Source organism: Molothrus ater, chromosome 16 (assembly GCF_012460135.2).
Source record: "Molothrus ater isolate BHLD 08-10-18 breed brown headed cowbird chromosome 16, BPBGC_Mater_1.1, whole genome shotgun sequence".
NCBI lineage: Eukaryota > Metazoa > Chordata > Aves > Passeriformes > Icteridae > Molothrus > Molothrus ater.
This window is the reverse complement of record NC_050493.2, coordinates 9,177,553-9,193,805: the sequence shown is the minus strand read 5'-3', so window position 1 is coordinate 9,193,805 and position 16,253 is coordinate 9,177,553. Positions and strand designations below refer to the sequence as shown.

The window sequence follows — 16,253 nt, the reverse complement described above, 5'->3', positions numbered from 1 at the left end:
CACTGGCCACTGGTGCCAGCAGGAAGGGTCAGTAATGAATTAATTAATAATTCATGAGTAATGAAGCCAGCAGCTCATTGTGAGCTGCCCACTGAGCACAGACAGGGGTTGAAGAGCTGTGAGTCAGCCAAAGGAATTTTAGAGCTGTACAAAAATGGTAACTGGATGGAATTGGGTGAACAGAATAAGCTGATAAAATCATTCCACTGGCAGAATCATTGTTACAGGGATTTCAGATAAATAATGTACTTGGGGTTCTTAATACCAACTGGTCAACTTTCTTCAAGAGGCTTTGCTGGTTCTGGTGAATGCACAGAAGTGGGATTTGTAACAGATATACAGGACTCTAAGACAGAGCCTTTCAGAATGTCTTGAGGTGGTAAACATTTGGGCATTCCTGGCAGTAGGCACCTACTGGCACTCATGCAGTACCTCTGTAGTCTTCTACATAACCAGGGGTATAAAGTGGGAATGCCTTGTGAAGAAAGGCTTTCATTTGATTATTTGCTGGGATTTTAGCAGAGCTTTTGAAAGGATTAATAATGCACCCATGATGGTATCTTGTATCACCAAGTGAACATTGTTTGCAGACTGTCATCTTAGCAGCTGATACATAATTCAGCTAAAGTTAACAAAGAGCAATTTGTACATGGTAAACAAGTTCAGTATCTTTATGTGATCTACATACATACTTTAAAAATTACAAGAAGAAAGATAATCAGGAATGAAATAATTTTAAGAGCCAAATGCAGATACAAAAAAGTCTTTTTAAACAACTAAAAAGAAATTCAGTCTGCAATAAATGAAATTCCTTACCATTTGCAGTTTGCTGAATAAGTACTTGAATCTGTGAATTATTTCTTGAAAATGAATACAGCTTCATGTAACAGATACATCACAAAGGTTTCCACACAGTGTTTTCTTTCAAATTTACTTGCAATTCAGTGTTAGTATATGTGCCATATTTCTACTAACCAGGTCTCCACTTTCTGAAAAATGAGTTAAAATTGTTTCAAAGTGGGACCATCATTACAGCTACTTCTCTTTCCAACAAAGACAAGTTAAATCAGCAGCAGTACATCAGGCTGAAGAGTTTGGAGAAGATACTTAACTGCCAATCTACTCACTTTCCTTTCTTCTTAAGTGAGTGAGTGTCCCACTATAACTAACACAAAACACCAACAGTAATTAATTTGTTAATGAACACACAGCAGAGAGCTCCCAGGCTGGCCTTTGGGCTTTTCTCTTTGTCTGTGTGGTACCTGACATCTCTTACTGACTGGGAAATATTGGTTCATCTCTGTGATATGGTTTTACTGAGTGGTATTTCACCTACTGAAATCTCTGACCTGGAGAGTGGATCCCACTCCTCTCTGCTGCCTTTTTCTGTTGAGTGCAGTCTGGAAGTTCCACATTTCAGTGCGGGGAACCCAGCACGTGGGGCTCCTGCTCAGGCAGCGCCGCTGCCGCTCCCTGTGGGTACCAAAGCCTCTCTCACCTGAGAGGTGCCACTGGAAACAACTGAGCACTGACTTCCCTGAACAGCACTCACTGCTCACAGCACTGCAGAACACAAATTCCACTTTGCTGGAACTTTATAAAGCACCAAGGTACAAAATCTGTTATTAATCATCAGCTTGGTTATTTCCTGGAGAATAATATAAGATGTGAAAATTTAATATAATGAATGGATAGTAAAATGACAAGATACGTCAATTTAAGTAATGTTATCCAGAAAAACTTCTGAGAGGAAAAATGTTCTTACATAAAGGAAAACTAGAACACAATTAATAAAAAATTTGAACATACACTGCTTAAACTTAATGAAGAGAAGAAGATAGCTGAAACATAATTAACTGCCTATGGCAGTGCAGCTAATGGATGCTGAACTGGATTCCAGTTAATCCATGTCAGGACTTCCATCACTTGTAACAATTCTTGTCAATTTTTTAGTTACTCTTACAGTAGTAGCATTACAAATTACTTTTCCATAAGAGGTGATGGGTAACAGGCACTTTCATTACAGGCAATTTTTAAGTATCACCATGTGAAAGGGCATTACAAAATCAGATTAAGAATTCCACCCTACCCTGTTAATGATGGACTGTTCTGTAACATAAGCAACAAATTAATAACAAAATATAATCCAAGACTTAAAAGCACTGTTTTGTACCACACTAATGTTGTGTATCCTTGTGGTGGTTTGTAGAAATGAATAATATTGCACCTGCCTTACAGCAAGACTGAAATTTCACTAAAAATAATTACATTCTCTGATTTTAAAGAATTACTTCCCTCAGATGAATGCTGTTGAGACAATCTATCTAGAAATGTACAAAAGCTATTTTTCCACCTGTAATGTTTTTCTCATCATCTACATGGTGAAGTTTTTAAAAAACCTTTGTGTGTCAGAGGTTGACAATAAAAAAAAACCAAAACAACCCAGTCTTTCTATTTACAAAAGGTAATAAATTAGTGAGGTTCTTTTAAGTACATCCTTCTGACATATTAAGTAGTGATAATCGTGAAGGTTCTTCTAAGGAGAAAAAAAAATTGTCTTGACATGAAGCCCACGTCTCTCTGGAACAGAAAACTGTACATGGAAAAGGGACAACATAATACAAACAAGGAATTCATTGTGACAGAAGGACTTCAGAGGAACAAAGGAGAATTTGTGCAGTGCAGCTTTACAAAACAAAGGAAACGCCGAGCAGTTTGCTGAGCTCTCGTGAAGAGCCCTCGTATTCTTTGAGAAAGTGATTGCTGCCTTCCAAAGTAGTTAATCAGGATATGACCCTTGGTAATGAATGTCTCTTTTCAGGATTTAAGTTGATGCAGCTGTAGTCTCTTCAGGAGCTTAAATTATAAATATAGGCTAGGAAGGAATGACAGAACAACTGCCAGGACGTGCTGCCCGTGGTGCCAAGGGCAGGCAGGGTCAGAGGTCCCCGCTCTGAGGCTCCAGGCTCCGGGGCTCCCGGGGGTGGCCGCGGGACAGTTTGGGGAAGCGCGTGCTCACTCTGGAGCGATTGCTTTTGCTCACTGCTTCTCCAGAGGCTGGGATATCACTAGGGAGACAAAAAACAAACACAGAACAGCTCATTCATGTTCTATGGAAATTGTTGTGTAGTTACTTCCAACATGAAAAAAGCAGATGTTATGAGAGCCTGGCACATGACTGCGAAGTACAGCACACATCTTCAACACCACGGAATTGCATTCCTTCTACTGCTGTCTCAAGTGTGAATTACAGAATGGGCTCTTTCAGAAATGAGAACTAGTAGAACTTTCAATACTTTATGGAAGATTGCAAGTTACAGGATAAAAGCGGATCTCTATGAGTTGCAGATCAGAAATGGTAGAAAAGCATTTTGAAGTGATAAAAGTACAAGCAAAATAGACGAGCTTGGATGATGCTCAATTAACGATCCTCTAATCATGGATGGATGTATCATTACATGATGAGGTACATTGGTAATACATCCCTGAATTCTTCAGTCTCTCCTGACCCACAACAGACTACAGTCTTACATGAATGAGCCTTTTGCAAAAGACTCTGAGAAGAAGTACATTAAGTTCAAAAACAAGCAGTAACAGAAAATTCCAGCTTACCTAGGTGATATTCAGGCTATAGACTCCTCGGAAAACTACAGTATAAAGGGATAGCATTGTACTTTTGCCATTCTTTTACAGGACTCCACATGGTTTTTAATTAAACTACTTACACACAGATCAAGAAATAAAACTAAGTTTTGCATTTAGCAACTCAGCTAAGCAATAAAATTACACAGCATACAAAGCCAAGCTTATTTTCCTAAGTGAAAAACCCCAACTTTATAGTATCTATCTTCAGACTGTGATAAGTCTGCACTTCCAGCCATATTAAACAAACACAGACATATTTTAAAACAATCCCCAAAGTTCTCTGTGCAGTTTCTTTTGCTGCAGAGTGACCTTTCTCACACACAGGTCAATCCCTCCTGCCAGAGCCACAGGCACACTCAGGCCCCACTGAGGCATTTGGAGCACCCACATGGGAGAGACGTCAGCAAAGCAAAAGCCTTTAACAAGTCCTGGGATTGACTGGCAAGTTCACTTGCAGGCAGCAGAGCACTTCTGCAAGGAAGGGCAGCTGTCCTGGCCTGCCTTTGGCTTCACAACCACAGTGCACACACAGCTGCCCCCACAAAGGGAAGAGAAAAAAGCCAGTATGGAAAAATTATGTTCAGTTCAGATGCTAAGCAACAGAAAATGAAGTTTTGTGGGGTTTTTTAATGGTATTTAAGTGATCTAAATTTCTAAGCAGAAAACTCTGAAATAGCTTTAGTTAAAATAATAAAGGATTTTCCTAAAGCAAGATTCACCATGTCCTATTATAGTATTTAGTTTTCCAAGGTAACTAAGAAGTTCTTTGTGTGAAAAAATGCATAAAATACCTGTGGCATACCTCCTCCTCTTCTTCAATAACCAGATTAATATGTTAGATCTTTAATTCCTTATTTTCCTTGTCACTAAAATAAAGTCTAAAAATTAATTTAGTGTATGTTATTAATTCTTGGTAGCCAAGGATAATTGGACTTCCAACTGTGGCCCCACAATTTCTTACTCTGAAACTCAGCAATGCTATCTAAGTTGCTGTAGAGAATTCTGATCATGTGAATCCAATTTCAGCTGTGCTCATTACCATGGATTTCTTTTAGTAACATGAATATTATTACTCATAATTTTTATACTATTTATAAAATTGAGCAATGCAGTGTTGATACTGTAATTCTTGTAAAAGAGAGCATGTGACATTGACTTCAGAGGGTTGTGATTTTGTTTTAAGATATGTATTTTTCAGAACATGTAAACGTAAAATAATTTAAATATCAAACATATAATGGAATAAAATGAAATGCTCAGCGCCTCACTGGGCTTTGCTCAATCTGAAGTAGGTTAATTCACCAGCACAGTGGCCACTGCTGGCAGAGCTTTGGCTGTCTGAGGCACACGGGGAGCCCTGGCAGGTACAAGGGGGTTTACCTTGCAGAAGAGAGCACGAGTGGAGTGCAATTACTGTAATTTGGTGATTGCTTTATGGAAAGCACATTTTAATGCACAAGCTCCTCCTGCTGGCATGTCCCCAAAACGACATCAGTGCCAGCCCAATGGAGCAAAGCTATTCAGAGGGAAAAGGGCAAAAGGGGCAGAAGGAGTTCCCCTAAAATGAAGAGAGATGAATTAATTTCAGTCTGGCAGGGCTGAGGTAATCAGGTCATTTAGGGTAATTACACGAACACCAATGTCTGTGAGCAAAGGACAGAAATTGCAAGTAATTCTGCTAATTTAAATGATGCTACTCCACAACATGATATATCTAATAACTAAATTAGAGATTAATTTATCTTAAATGTCTTAGCTAATTTTTATAATGGCAATCTAAGACACATCATTATCTAATGTAGGTTTACAGAAATCAATGTATAGCTGAGGAATTACAGCTTCATGCATCCAGCATGAAGAGAAAACTGGAGCTGAAATTGAATTGATCAACTTCCATGGAAACAGATGTTCTACGGGGAAAAAGTTCAAAGTATTAAAAGAGACATAAATTTAAGAGCCTTTCAGCCCCCTTTTCATCCTCCCTTTTTCCAAACCTGACAGGAGAACCACCCATCTCACTTGCCTGCTTCAGCTCTGGCTTTCTTGCCAAAATGACCAACCCAAAACACAAGGTAAGCAAGGAGGAAGGAAAGAGTCATCTCCCCTCTGTTCTGTCTTCTGTTCTGAGATTCAATCATTTAGTTCTGGCCTAGAGGTAGAACAATACCTACACAGTCTCTGGCACTAACCAAGACACTTTCTAAATGTATTGACAGTTCAAGTGGTCAAATATTCCACAAACTCTTGGGCAGAAGCATAAAGACCTTACAATGATTCTGTCTTTCTGGCAAATGCACATGAAGATGGAATTGAGACAAATCTTTTTGCCACCCAGTGTTTGGGATGAAGAAGGAAGAATAAGCCATTACCTACAAGGTTTGCAGATCCTCTTGTTTGTCACACTCAGTAAAAATAGTCCCTAGGTTAGTTTGGGGGTGCTGAGTTAGCCTCTAGTTGATTGTTTTGCTCAGATTAAAACAGAAATTCAAAATACCTAAATCTAAACCAGGGAGTAGCTGTGCTGCAGTAACTCTCCCAGCCCTGATCCCCCAAGGCCCTGAGGTAAGTTCACAATTTATCTAAGCCTACACCTGTCCCAGCTACACCTGTTTGGCTTTAATAAAACGTTCTGCTCTTCATTCTGTTCCTTCTGAGCCACAGAAGCCTTAGCAGGGTCCAGGCAGAGAGGCTTGCCAGGCACTGCCCTGTTCAGCAGTGGAATGTCCACATATTAAAGGCTCAAGTTCTTTTCTACATTCTCACCTTGGCCCATTCTGAAGAAAAAAGCAACCTGCTGAGGCAATCAATTCCTCCTTCCCACAGGGTCATTGTTTAGCTTTTAAGCATTCCTGATTGATCTGCCCAGCGTTTGTTTGGCAAACGATTCAGTTTCATTGATTTTGTCTTGGTGTCAAGTTCTGCCGGAGGTGCATCTATAGAAAATAGCTTAAAATAACCAGTCCTTTTCATCAGCTGCTGGTTTATTCATACCTTTGATTTATTGCTCTCCCTGTATCCAAATACAAACTGTATTTTGTGGGGTTTCTTTACATACTCAGAACATGGAACTCCAGTATTCTCTTGGCTCATGTTGTGAGCGTTTACATGAAGAAATTTATTTCCCATCTCAATGCCTATTCTTCAGGATAAAATTAGAGAGAGAAGTTTCTGATAAAAATAGTATAACATATCTGCAATTGGAGATACTTTTGTATCAGCCAGAGATCAGAGAACAGAATAAGCACATCTTGGGAGTGGAGCAAAGCTCAGGATCAGGCATTTCATGTATCTATCTATAGATCTATCTCACACGTAAATGCCTCTCTGGAGACATTCATAATTCTAGTTTTACTTCAGTTATGTTAAACACCTCATGAAAAAAGGCATTCACTGCCAGGTAAATCTGGTGACTTTTGCCAGCTTCTTGTGTTATTAATTCTTTGTTAGTCATTATAATAATCTAATTCTGGTATTAACCTCTACACTTAATGTGGTGCTCAGGCAGGCAGCTCCTCAAAAAGGTCCTGCTCAGCAACACCCATATCAGGAGATCCTTATTAGACAATTGAGAACTAATTCTGACTTGACAGTGCAACATATCTAGGCACCTTCTGCCAATTAAAATCAGATAAGACAGATGTTTAGTGGCATTATTAACTAAGATTCTGAATTCATCAAATCATTTCACATACTGTATTAACTCCTGCTTTACAGTCAACTGGGTAAAATCCTAGTTCCAGTTGGTGAAGTGTAAAAATAATTGGAGACACATTTTCTGCCACCGCTCCCAATTTTGTAGAAATTAAATATAATTATTAATGAGAAACTGATCTCCATTTATTAATATAAATGTCTGATTTGGATGTTTAAAGAGTCAGTTATTAACAGAAGAGATAGAAAGAAAATGCCTCTATAGCACACTTCAACACTGAAAATCCTGAAGACACTATTAGAGCAAAGTTGTCAGGTTACAAACTGAATAATCATTTCCCATCAAGATTAGATCTGAAATGAAATTTCAAGAAATGAAAAGCATTAATTCTAATACTCTGTCCAACCATTTGGTTAATGTACAGCTCCTTTACTTCCACATACACACTTCTATACTCATGACATATTTGATCTCTTCTTGCAGTGAAATAATGACACATAATTGTGTTTCTATTTGTTGCAATTCAAATTACCCTTACTTGAACATTCACATGCTACAAAATTCAGTTTCCATAACAGCATGAAGAATTCCTTCATCAACATCTGCACTGTTATTTGAATTTTCCTGTAAACCATGACACTGTACATGACTCTCACAACACAACATTTTTCCCCACTAACTTCATTTTGAAGTTGGCATACTGAGATGGTTACTGCATCTAATAGTTCTATAACTGAATAATATCTGTGTTCTACACTCTTTCACTCAGGAAAGGCTCAGAACCCTGCAAAGGTGACCTTTCATCACTTTCCATCTAAGCAATACTTAATACTCTCATTCCTGGGCTTTCCACTGCACAATGGGAATGGTGACTCCCCAGGTTTTGTGATGCTCCAAACAGAGTAAGGGAATGCATGGACACTGTGCTCTGACAAACGACCCCTGCCCAGCTAACCAGGAATTCAGAGACCACTACACACATATTTACATTCACTTATAACTTACATATTTGGTTTTTGTATTCCTGTGCTTAGCTGAAAGGCAGGAAGTTTGGCTGTTCCATCCATTTCCATCTGGAAACCACCAACATTCAGCTCTACTCGTTCTCCTCCTGCCTGTCAGGGCTGCTCTGTGTGAGCAGCACATCCACCACCCCCATTCTGAAATCCTCAAAAGGGGATTTCATGAACAAGTGGTTCAGAAGCAGAACATGATCCAGGGTTGTGTATGTAATAGCAAAAGGTCAGATTTGCTTTCAGAACAGTGTCCACTTCCTGGATTTGGGTTTTCCTGCTAATAATTATCTTTAAGGAAAGCACAGACAGCTAGAATACATTTTTATTGAAAATATTGAGGAAACTGAAGACAAAAGACATGCATTAGGATTCACAATGCATCATATACAGGAAAATAAACTAAAACTTCTGTTTGGCAAGTAGCAATTTCCACATGCTGAGGCAGCAGTGCATTACCAGGCAGGCACTTCCTCCCCTCTAGTCACAAACTGTTTGCACACAATGGATTTGACATGGAGGGCAGACAAATTTAATTACCAAATTAGCTTTTAAACAGCATATAATCAATACAATTGGCATTGGGCATAAGAACAAAGTTTACAGCAAATTCCTTCTCAGGCACCAGGACACCAGTAAAAGGAGTTAAGTATTAACACCCCTGAGCTCTCCACATCTAGTTTACACAGCACACAAAATGCAAATAATTAATCATGTTCCACGCCAAGCACTGGGGATGAAAAAAAAAGATTTATCATCTCCTCCAGTTTGCTTAATTTTGCCAGTATCACAGAGAGGAAAAATCTGAAAGCTTAAAATATTTCTTCTTATCTGTTCATCCCTATCATTTACCTGATCCTGAGCTCACTAAAGTACTGACACGAATGGCAGTAAAAAACTTGGTGCATATTCCTGCCTTACTTTACCACATCAGACCTTCAGCCTTCACCCCTAATTTCAGCACCTGGCAGGAGCAGCAGTTCCCAGGCTCCTGTTTTTCCACGGGTTCAGGAGCAAACAGCTCCTGGTGCTTGAGCTCTACCTGGGCCATGGCCCTGCTGGAGCCAGCTGGCTGCTGTGTCCCTGCTCAGGGGCCCTGTCCCTCCTCTGTCCCCAACTCTTCTTTGATTCAAATTCAGCCAGGCAGGAATATCTGCCCCAATGCACTGGCAGGTGCAGCTTTCAGTGAGTTTCAACAGTCTCCAAAAGAATAATGTGCTCTTTGCTTGGGTTTTGCCAGTAAACTGCCCATCATAAAAACCTGCACAATTACCATCACTCTTTTATTTTTAAGGACAAGCCCCTTCTTTTAAAATTACCATGGAAGCAAATGGAATGATAGAGAAAAGTTGTGATCAAAACATGTTGTTTTGATCTTCCAAGGAAGTGCTTCAGTTTTAATTGCTCCATCAAGTTAAGAGGTATCAGCTGCTTCTCTGAAGTATCTTCATTTCTCATGAAGATTACACATGATATTAACATGTGCAAAGGCAGGAGAGAGCTGTTGTGACCATTCTCAGAGACAGATCCAGATTTGAATCAATGTCACAATAACAGCTATGAATATAAAAAAAATGAACAAACTTAGAAACTGCTCCAGGAATCATAATCATAACTTTTCTGGAAAATATGGTGACAACAGTAACATGAAGAACACTGTTCTACAGCAACCACTCTTTCTGGGTTTTATTTCTTAAATACTAAGGGCATGTTATTGCATTCCAGCCATAAGCTTGATACTAATAGTGATCCATGCCCTAAAAACCTCAAAAATATAGGCCATAATCTCAGCCCCTGGGAGCTTTTAAATTATTCTTCATTTTAGCCTATTATTTAGTATTCCTAAGATAAAAAAAGAAATTCCCACTGACTTGGATAAGCCCATAGAAAAAAGTACATCTGCACCTGGCAACATAATCACAGGGTTGAGACTTGGTATAGTGGAATTAGATCTGAGCTCTCTAAATAAACAAAAGTAATCAAGATGGGGAAATATGTAAATAAATGAGTACCATCAACAGAATAACAAGGGAAATGCTGACTTTGTTCTTGGTAATGAAGACAGGAACTAATGTTTACATTTAATCCAAGACAGAAAAGGAAGCTCAAGGAAGAATGACACTGACTGGTAAATGACTGCAGGAGCCAGCTTGGGATGCAACAATCCTGATGGATTAGAAAGAAACTAAACAAGCATCAGGCTGGCCAGCAAAAAGGTGACCACAGTAATCAGCAACCAAAATCACATTTTCTGTTCGATCGTATTTTAATTATTTTCTCTGTAAAATGAAAATGTCTGTGATAAATGCAGCTCATCCTTTTTTTCATTATGACTCCAAATTAGGTTAACAGGCAGCAAAATTTGCTACTGACTCCAGTGGGAGTTCAATGCACAGTGCATTGCTGGCCAGGAGCTCCTGAAATTTGGGGTCAGCTCTCCAGGTATCATTAGGTTCAGAGCCTTTAAAATGTGTATCATCTTGGTCCTTCTATAACGCAGAACTTTGCCAGAGTTCAAAATAAAAATAAATCAGATTTGCAATAATATTTGCCAGAATATTGGAGAAGAATCAATTTAGGACAGCAGTGAGCAGCCATGGCTGTGTCACTGCTGGCAGCCACTGCAGTGGAGCTCCAGGGCTGCAGTGACATTCCTGCAGCTGGGAGCTGCTCAACCTTCTCAGTTCCAGCTCCTCCTGGAAGTGGCTGCTGCTGCCCAAAGAATCTGCTTCTGCAGGCCAGCTGAGTTTTGTCCCAGATGGAAGCTATCAAAGGATCACAGGCACTTCCCTCATTGCCCATGAAATCCCCCTCTTGTTTCTTTGAGTCTGGTGACTTTTGGCCACATGAAGGTTTTGCTGTTGGAAGAACAGCCAGCTTTGACAGAGGACATCTTATGGCTCCAGGTACATTTTGAACTGAGCAGGGACTCCCTTTCCCTGCTTTGGCAGCTCAGTGAAGCCCCTGTGTCACTGGGCAGTGTCACAGGTGCTCGTGCCCAGTACCAGGCTGTGAGATGGAGCAGAATTTTATCTCTGTTGGGGAAGCTCTGCTCTGCCAGCAGGAGAACAGGAGGGGAGGTTTGTGCCTGCAGCTCCCTGTGCTGGCCTGAAGAGCAGAGAGGCTCTTTGTGCCCTGCTCAGGTGACACAGAACCCCAGTGCAGTGACAGCTCCACAGGCAGACAGGAGCCTTCTCACCTTATCCCTGCCCTGTGCTCAGCAATGCTGGGCACTGGATTTTCTTGGAGTCTTTAGGATTTAGGTGCATTTTGACTCAGCTGCAGCACTAACAGTAAAAATATGATAAAATATTCAGCTTGCAAACCAGTGCCATTTTCTTTCCCTTTGGTCATACCTGACTATTCTCAATAGCTGATGCTTTAGGATTTATCTCTTTTACTATGCAGGAGCCTTCTACTGAAAGATTTCTAACAGAGTCAGACATTTAAAGCTGTTCAGTGTATATATATGATTGACCAGATTTACTGTATTATAACTAATAAATTAAATCTCTTATAAAGAATTAACTTATGAGTCCTTAAGGATAAGAATAAAATTTGAGAACCAAGATTTCAGAAGTCAGATAGACACAGAGTAGTAAGAAATGGACTCTGCTGTTTGCAAGGCCCATATTTCTAACTTTCAGACCCAAAGATTAGCAGGTCGCTTTTTAACACATGAGTTTTACTAAACTCTTAAGTACAATTGTGTTACACTTCTGAAATCTTCAACTAAAAATAAACCTTCATACTGCTGTTGGTAATCAAACTGTGAAGCACTGTGTAATTAATATGTGAAGATTTGAAGAAAAATGCCTTTGGTCTGCTCTTGGAGATGGTGACCCCCCCATCCCAGTACAAATCCTTCCTGGAATTTCTGTTTAAAATCAGGTTCTTTGAGCAAGAGGAAACTGAAGAAGCCTGTTTAGTGATCCAGCAGATCTGCATTAGGAAATGAGCAGCAGAGCCTGATGTCAGACTGAGGCTGTAAACACAGCAGGTTCTCCCTGTGCTGTCCCAGGGCTGGGCAGGGTCAGGGTGGAAGCACAGGCAGGAAGGATTCCTGAGCCATCCCTGGACCAGCACTGGCTCAGGATGCTGCCACTCTTGTTCTGCACAGACCTCAAGAGTTCAGGTCATCTGGCATTTCTGACCTGACATTTGGCCTCATTTGTACCTACAGAGCATGTATTTGGAGACCTCTGAAGCAGTCTAAAGTAAAAAAAGTCTAAATCACTTTCTTTACCCATTGGTTAATGGTGTGAAGGGCTATGACAGGGAAGAAGGCTGCATACCATGAATTTTTTGTTATTAATAGACAAGTATCTCTAATTACATCAAGTTATTCTAGGACATTTCAGCTAACTGCTCATGGATTCTGCTACCACCACACAAGTATATTAAAAATATACCACAAAAATAGGATCTGTAACACAACACAATTGAATGGATTATGTTTACAGCTGGCAGATAAGCAAAACCAGGGAACAAAGCTTCTGTAGGATGTTTTGAATTTCAGTGATAGCCTGTAGCTAATTCCTGCTGTTTTCACAGGAAAAACTGATGGCTGCTGCAATATTTTTCAATACAAGTTCAAATAAGGAAAAGAAATAACCCACCTCCTTTTGAAAAACTGTGCAGTTGGGCATAAACAAGCTTGTTATGGTCTGGATTAAAGCCAAGTACATGCAAAGTACAAAGATACCTCCCTTATGAAGATTATTTGTTTTACTATTTGAAGGGATGCATCCATTTATCCATTACTGTCAGTGGTGCACAGAAAGGAGCATGAATAAGCACTGGAAGACTGCAATATAAGATGTATAAACAGATTGCTCTAAACCACAGTTTCATGAGTATTCCTTACTGCTTCATATGCTAAGAGAAAGGAATAAAGTTTATTTTCCATCCTCTGCATAGCCTCTTTCATTCCTCAAAATCTCTTCCACTGTGGAAAATTAATTAAATTAATTAAACTTAATCTTTGCTTTCATTCCCAGTGAAATAAGCATTACAGAATAATTTTTCTTGCAATACTCCAAATCTAACAGTTACATGAAGAGGAAAAAAAGTCATGTTGTTTCATTAGCAAACTATTTTTTTAAAAATCATTCTACTAATTCTGCCATTCAAGCAATTATGTAAAATTTACATATGGGAATACATTTGCACACACTTGTTCTGATTTAAAGAACAGTCTATTTTCAATAATTATTCCCCTTTTTTCCCCTGCATAACAGTTTTCTCAAGGGCAATTGCTCTGAGATATTGACATTTCAGGGGATCTGGAGCAAACATCATAAACTCATATCTGAGAGCTCAGCTGGCAACACCTCTGACAATGCATTACAGAAATCCACCATGCCAGAACTGTTTGCAAATGCCATCCTGGGCCAAAAGTGTTTGCAGATGTCACAGAAAACCACCCAACATGGAAAAGGCCCTTGGCTGAATGCAGAGCAGCTCCTGGTGCCCCAAGGCCTGATGTGCAGGGGACAAACACCAGCAGTGCCCTGGGACAGTCACCAGGCAGGGACTTTCAGGGGCCATTCATTTGTTTTCTGCCCAGAAACCTTGGAAATGCCATTTTCCATTTCACAGAGTGTCAGAAAGGCAGTTTGGTGACACAGCAAAGGCTGTTGAGGAATTGAAGAGAGAACAGGGCTCTGTGGCCTGACCACAAGGAAACAGAGCCAAGCTGGCAGGTCACAGAACCCAGACCCTGCTTCCCAAACAACAAATCCCCTAAATCTGCTCGCCCTGCAGGTGCTGTCTTGGTGCATCCAATGCACAAGTGCTGGTCTGGGAGTTCTTCTACTCTCCCACATTTTAGAAACTCATACAAGAAAAGTGATTTTTCAATGGTCTGTGTTGTTGGCAAGTATCTCTATCAAGCTTCCCCTGTTAATAGAATTCAAGCTGAAAATGTCAAATTAAAGTCTTTCTCTTGAACATACACTCTGAATTTCCACAACTGATTTGTACCAGGGGTCATCTGTTATAAACTGTGTCTATCACTTTCATGACTCCATGTAAGATTTTACTAAGTAGGGAATTAAACTCACAAATCTCCAGACTGGGGTTTGTGCAGGTCACATCCCGCAGCTACACTGCCTTAGCTTAAGCAATATATTTTGCCATGCACACTGGTTGAAGAGAGTAAGAAGCCCTTAAGTCCCTTTCAACACATCAGAGAAAACCAGGAGTAGAAATAACCTCACTTTTTGTGAGAATAGCATGGCTTCAAAAACATCTAAGTGCCACAGTTTCATGCTATGCAACTTCTAAATATATTATAAATACAATAGATATGATAAATACAGTATTATTTTGTTTGGTTTCTTTCAGTTCCATTAATCAGTTTCTATTCATTCTGTGAACATATATTTAAAGAAATAATTCCCTCTTCATCAGCAGTATGTTTCAAATTCTAATTTCAGAAAACAGCACTAGAATAGCAGTGGGCTATGAGAACTTATCAGTAAGGGAAGCTCAGCATCCCATGTGCCCCGAGCCCTCCTGCCATGACACCTACCTGCACCCTGCTTTCAGCTGCATGAAGAATGAACTTGAGGAATTTCTCCTCCTTCCAGCACTGTGCCATTGCCACAAAGAGCTCAGCTGGGGGATCCAGGCTGGCTGGTGCAGGGGGTCAGCACATCCTCCCAGGGGAGTCCCCAGGGCCTTGTCCTGAGGAGCAGGAGAGGCAGCTCGGGGTTCTGGATCCCAGATCCATCTGCACTTGCACACAGATTGCTCTGGCTGGCCAGATGGCTTCTTACAAAACAACATGTTCACATCAACAGTGTTCAAAACACTTTCTGCTGGAAGCTTGTTTTCTGTCAGGGACCTGCAGATGGTTCCCTTCCCCTACCTGTAAGTTCTCCAAAATACATCTCCTGAACTGGCTGTTATGCAATCTTCATATGCTGAGATTTGACTGTGAATATCTAAAGCTGGCAATTTTCTTAAAATAAGCTCCAGAAAGAGAAACTTAACAAGCAATTATAGATCAGCTAGTTTAAATGCAGCTGTAGAATAAATATTACAAACTGTTTTGCAGGATTTAGTAGGTCAAAAAGTAAGCTTTAAAAAATCACAAATTGATTACAGGGAACTCATGTAGATTTGGGTAAGGCCAGGAAATTGGCTCAAGAAGGGCAAATATTGTGAAAAGAACATTACACAGCTCCATCAGAGGTGTCTGTGGGGTATGCATGTGACACAGGCACCTGAGCCAGTCCTGAACAACTGTGCAGTAAATGGCTCCTACCATCCACATGTTCCATTATGCAGTCATACAGAGGCAATTTAGTGCACTCTCACCTGCTCAGCAGCTTAAAAAAATATACTGAGAAAAAATTTATCTTCACACCAAATTAAAATACTCACTTAGATTTTTTTTTGGTCAGTCTGGTGCTCTTTGATGACCTGGATGCTACATCAAAATATGCATTATGATGCAACAGAATTCTATATGTTTGTGGGCTTTTCATATTGCAAATTCAGTGCCTATTTTAAAACATTGTATTAATTTGGGGGGCTTTGATTGAAAAGGGACAAAAAGACACAGTTTTGGTAGCTCAAAGTATGAGAGGTCCCATATGCTGGAAGGTAGGCACTGTCATACAGCAAGGACAGCAAGAACACAGAGGCATCTGCACTTGCTTACACTCCCAGCATTTTAGCACATTCTCAGCTATTGATTGACCAAGTTGCAAACTCCTCTGTGCTCTCCTGCTCTGAAAAAGTCAATTCCAGCAGAATAATGGAGAAAATTGTTACAGACAAAGAGGATAACTGGGAAATAAACTGTCCAGACATGTCTAGCCCCATTTACCAGAAAAATAAGGATAACACATAGAAAATAAAACTCTTTTCATTAAATTAGGTGTATCATTGAAGCAATTTTTAAAAAAGAACTCTATTCAGACAATCATGCC

General features: G+C 39.9%; 1 protein-coding gene across 4 annotated transcripts in view; it reads right to left on the bottom strand.

The window, feature by feature from the left end:
* Positions 1 to 16,253, bottom strand: part of SNX29 (sorting nexin 29) — a 102,454-nt gene that overhangs the window by 2,432 nt on the left and 83,769 nt on the right. The window contains exons 21-22 of one of the 4 annotated variants that reach the window (XM_054516528.1): positions 3,613 to 3,647; positions 2,988 to 3,068 (exon numbers count right to left, since the gene is read on the bottom strand). The exons of 1 other annotated variant lie outside the window; for it this stretch is intronic. In XM_054516528.1, coding sequence (XP_054372503.1) covers positions 3,629 to 3,647 — 19 coding nt within the window. In that variant the 3' untranslated portion in view covers positions 2,988 to 3,068; positions 3,613 to 3,628. Of the gene's footprint in view, positions 1 to 816; positions 3,069 to 3,612; positions 3,648 to 8,617; positions 9,868 to 16,253 lie in introns of those variants that run through there. 2 more of the 4 variants (XM_036392377.2, XM_054516527.1) reach the window with 2 other exon arrangements.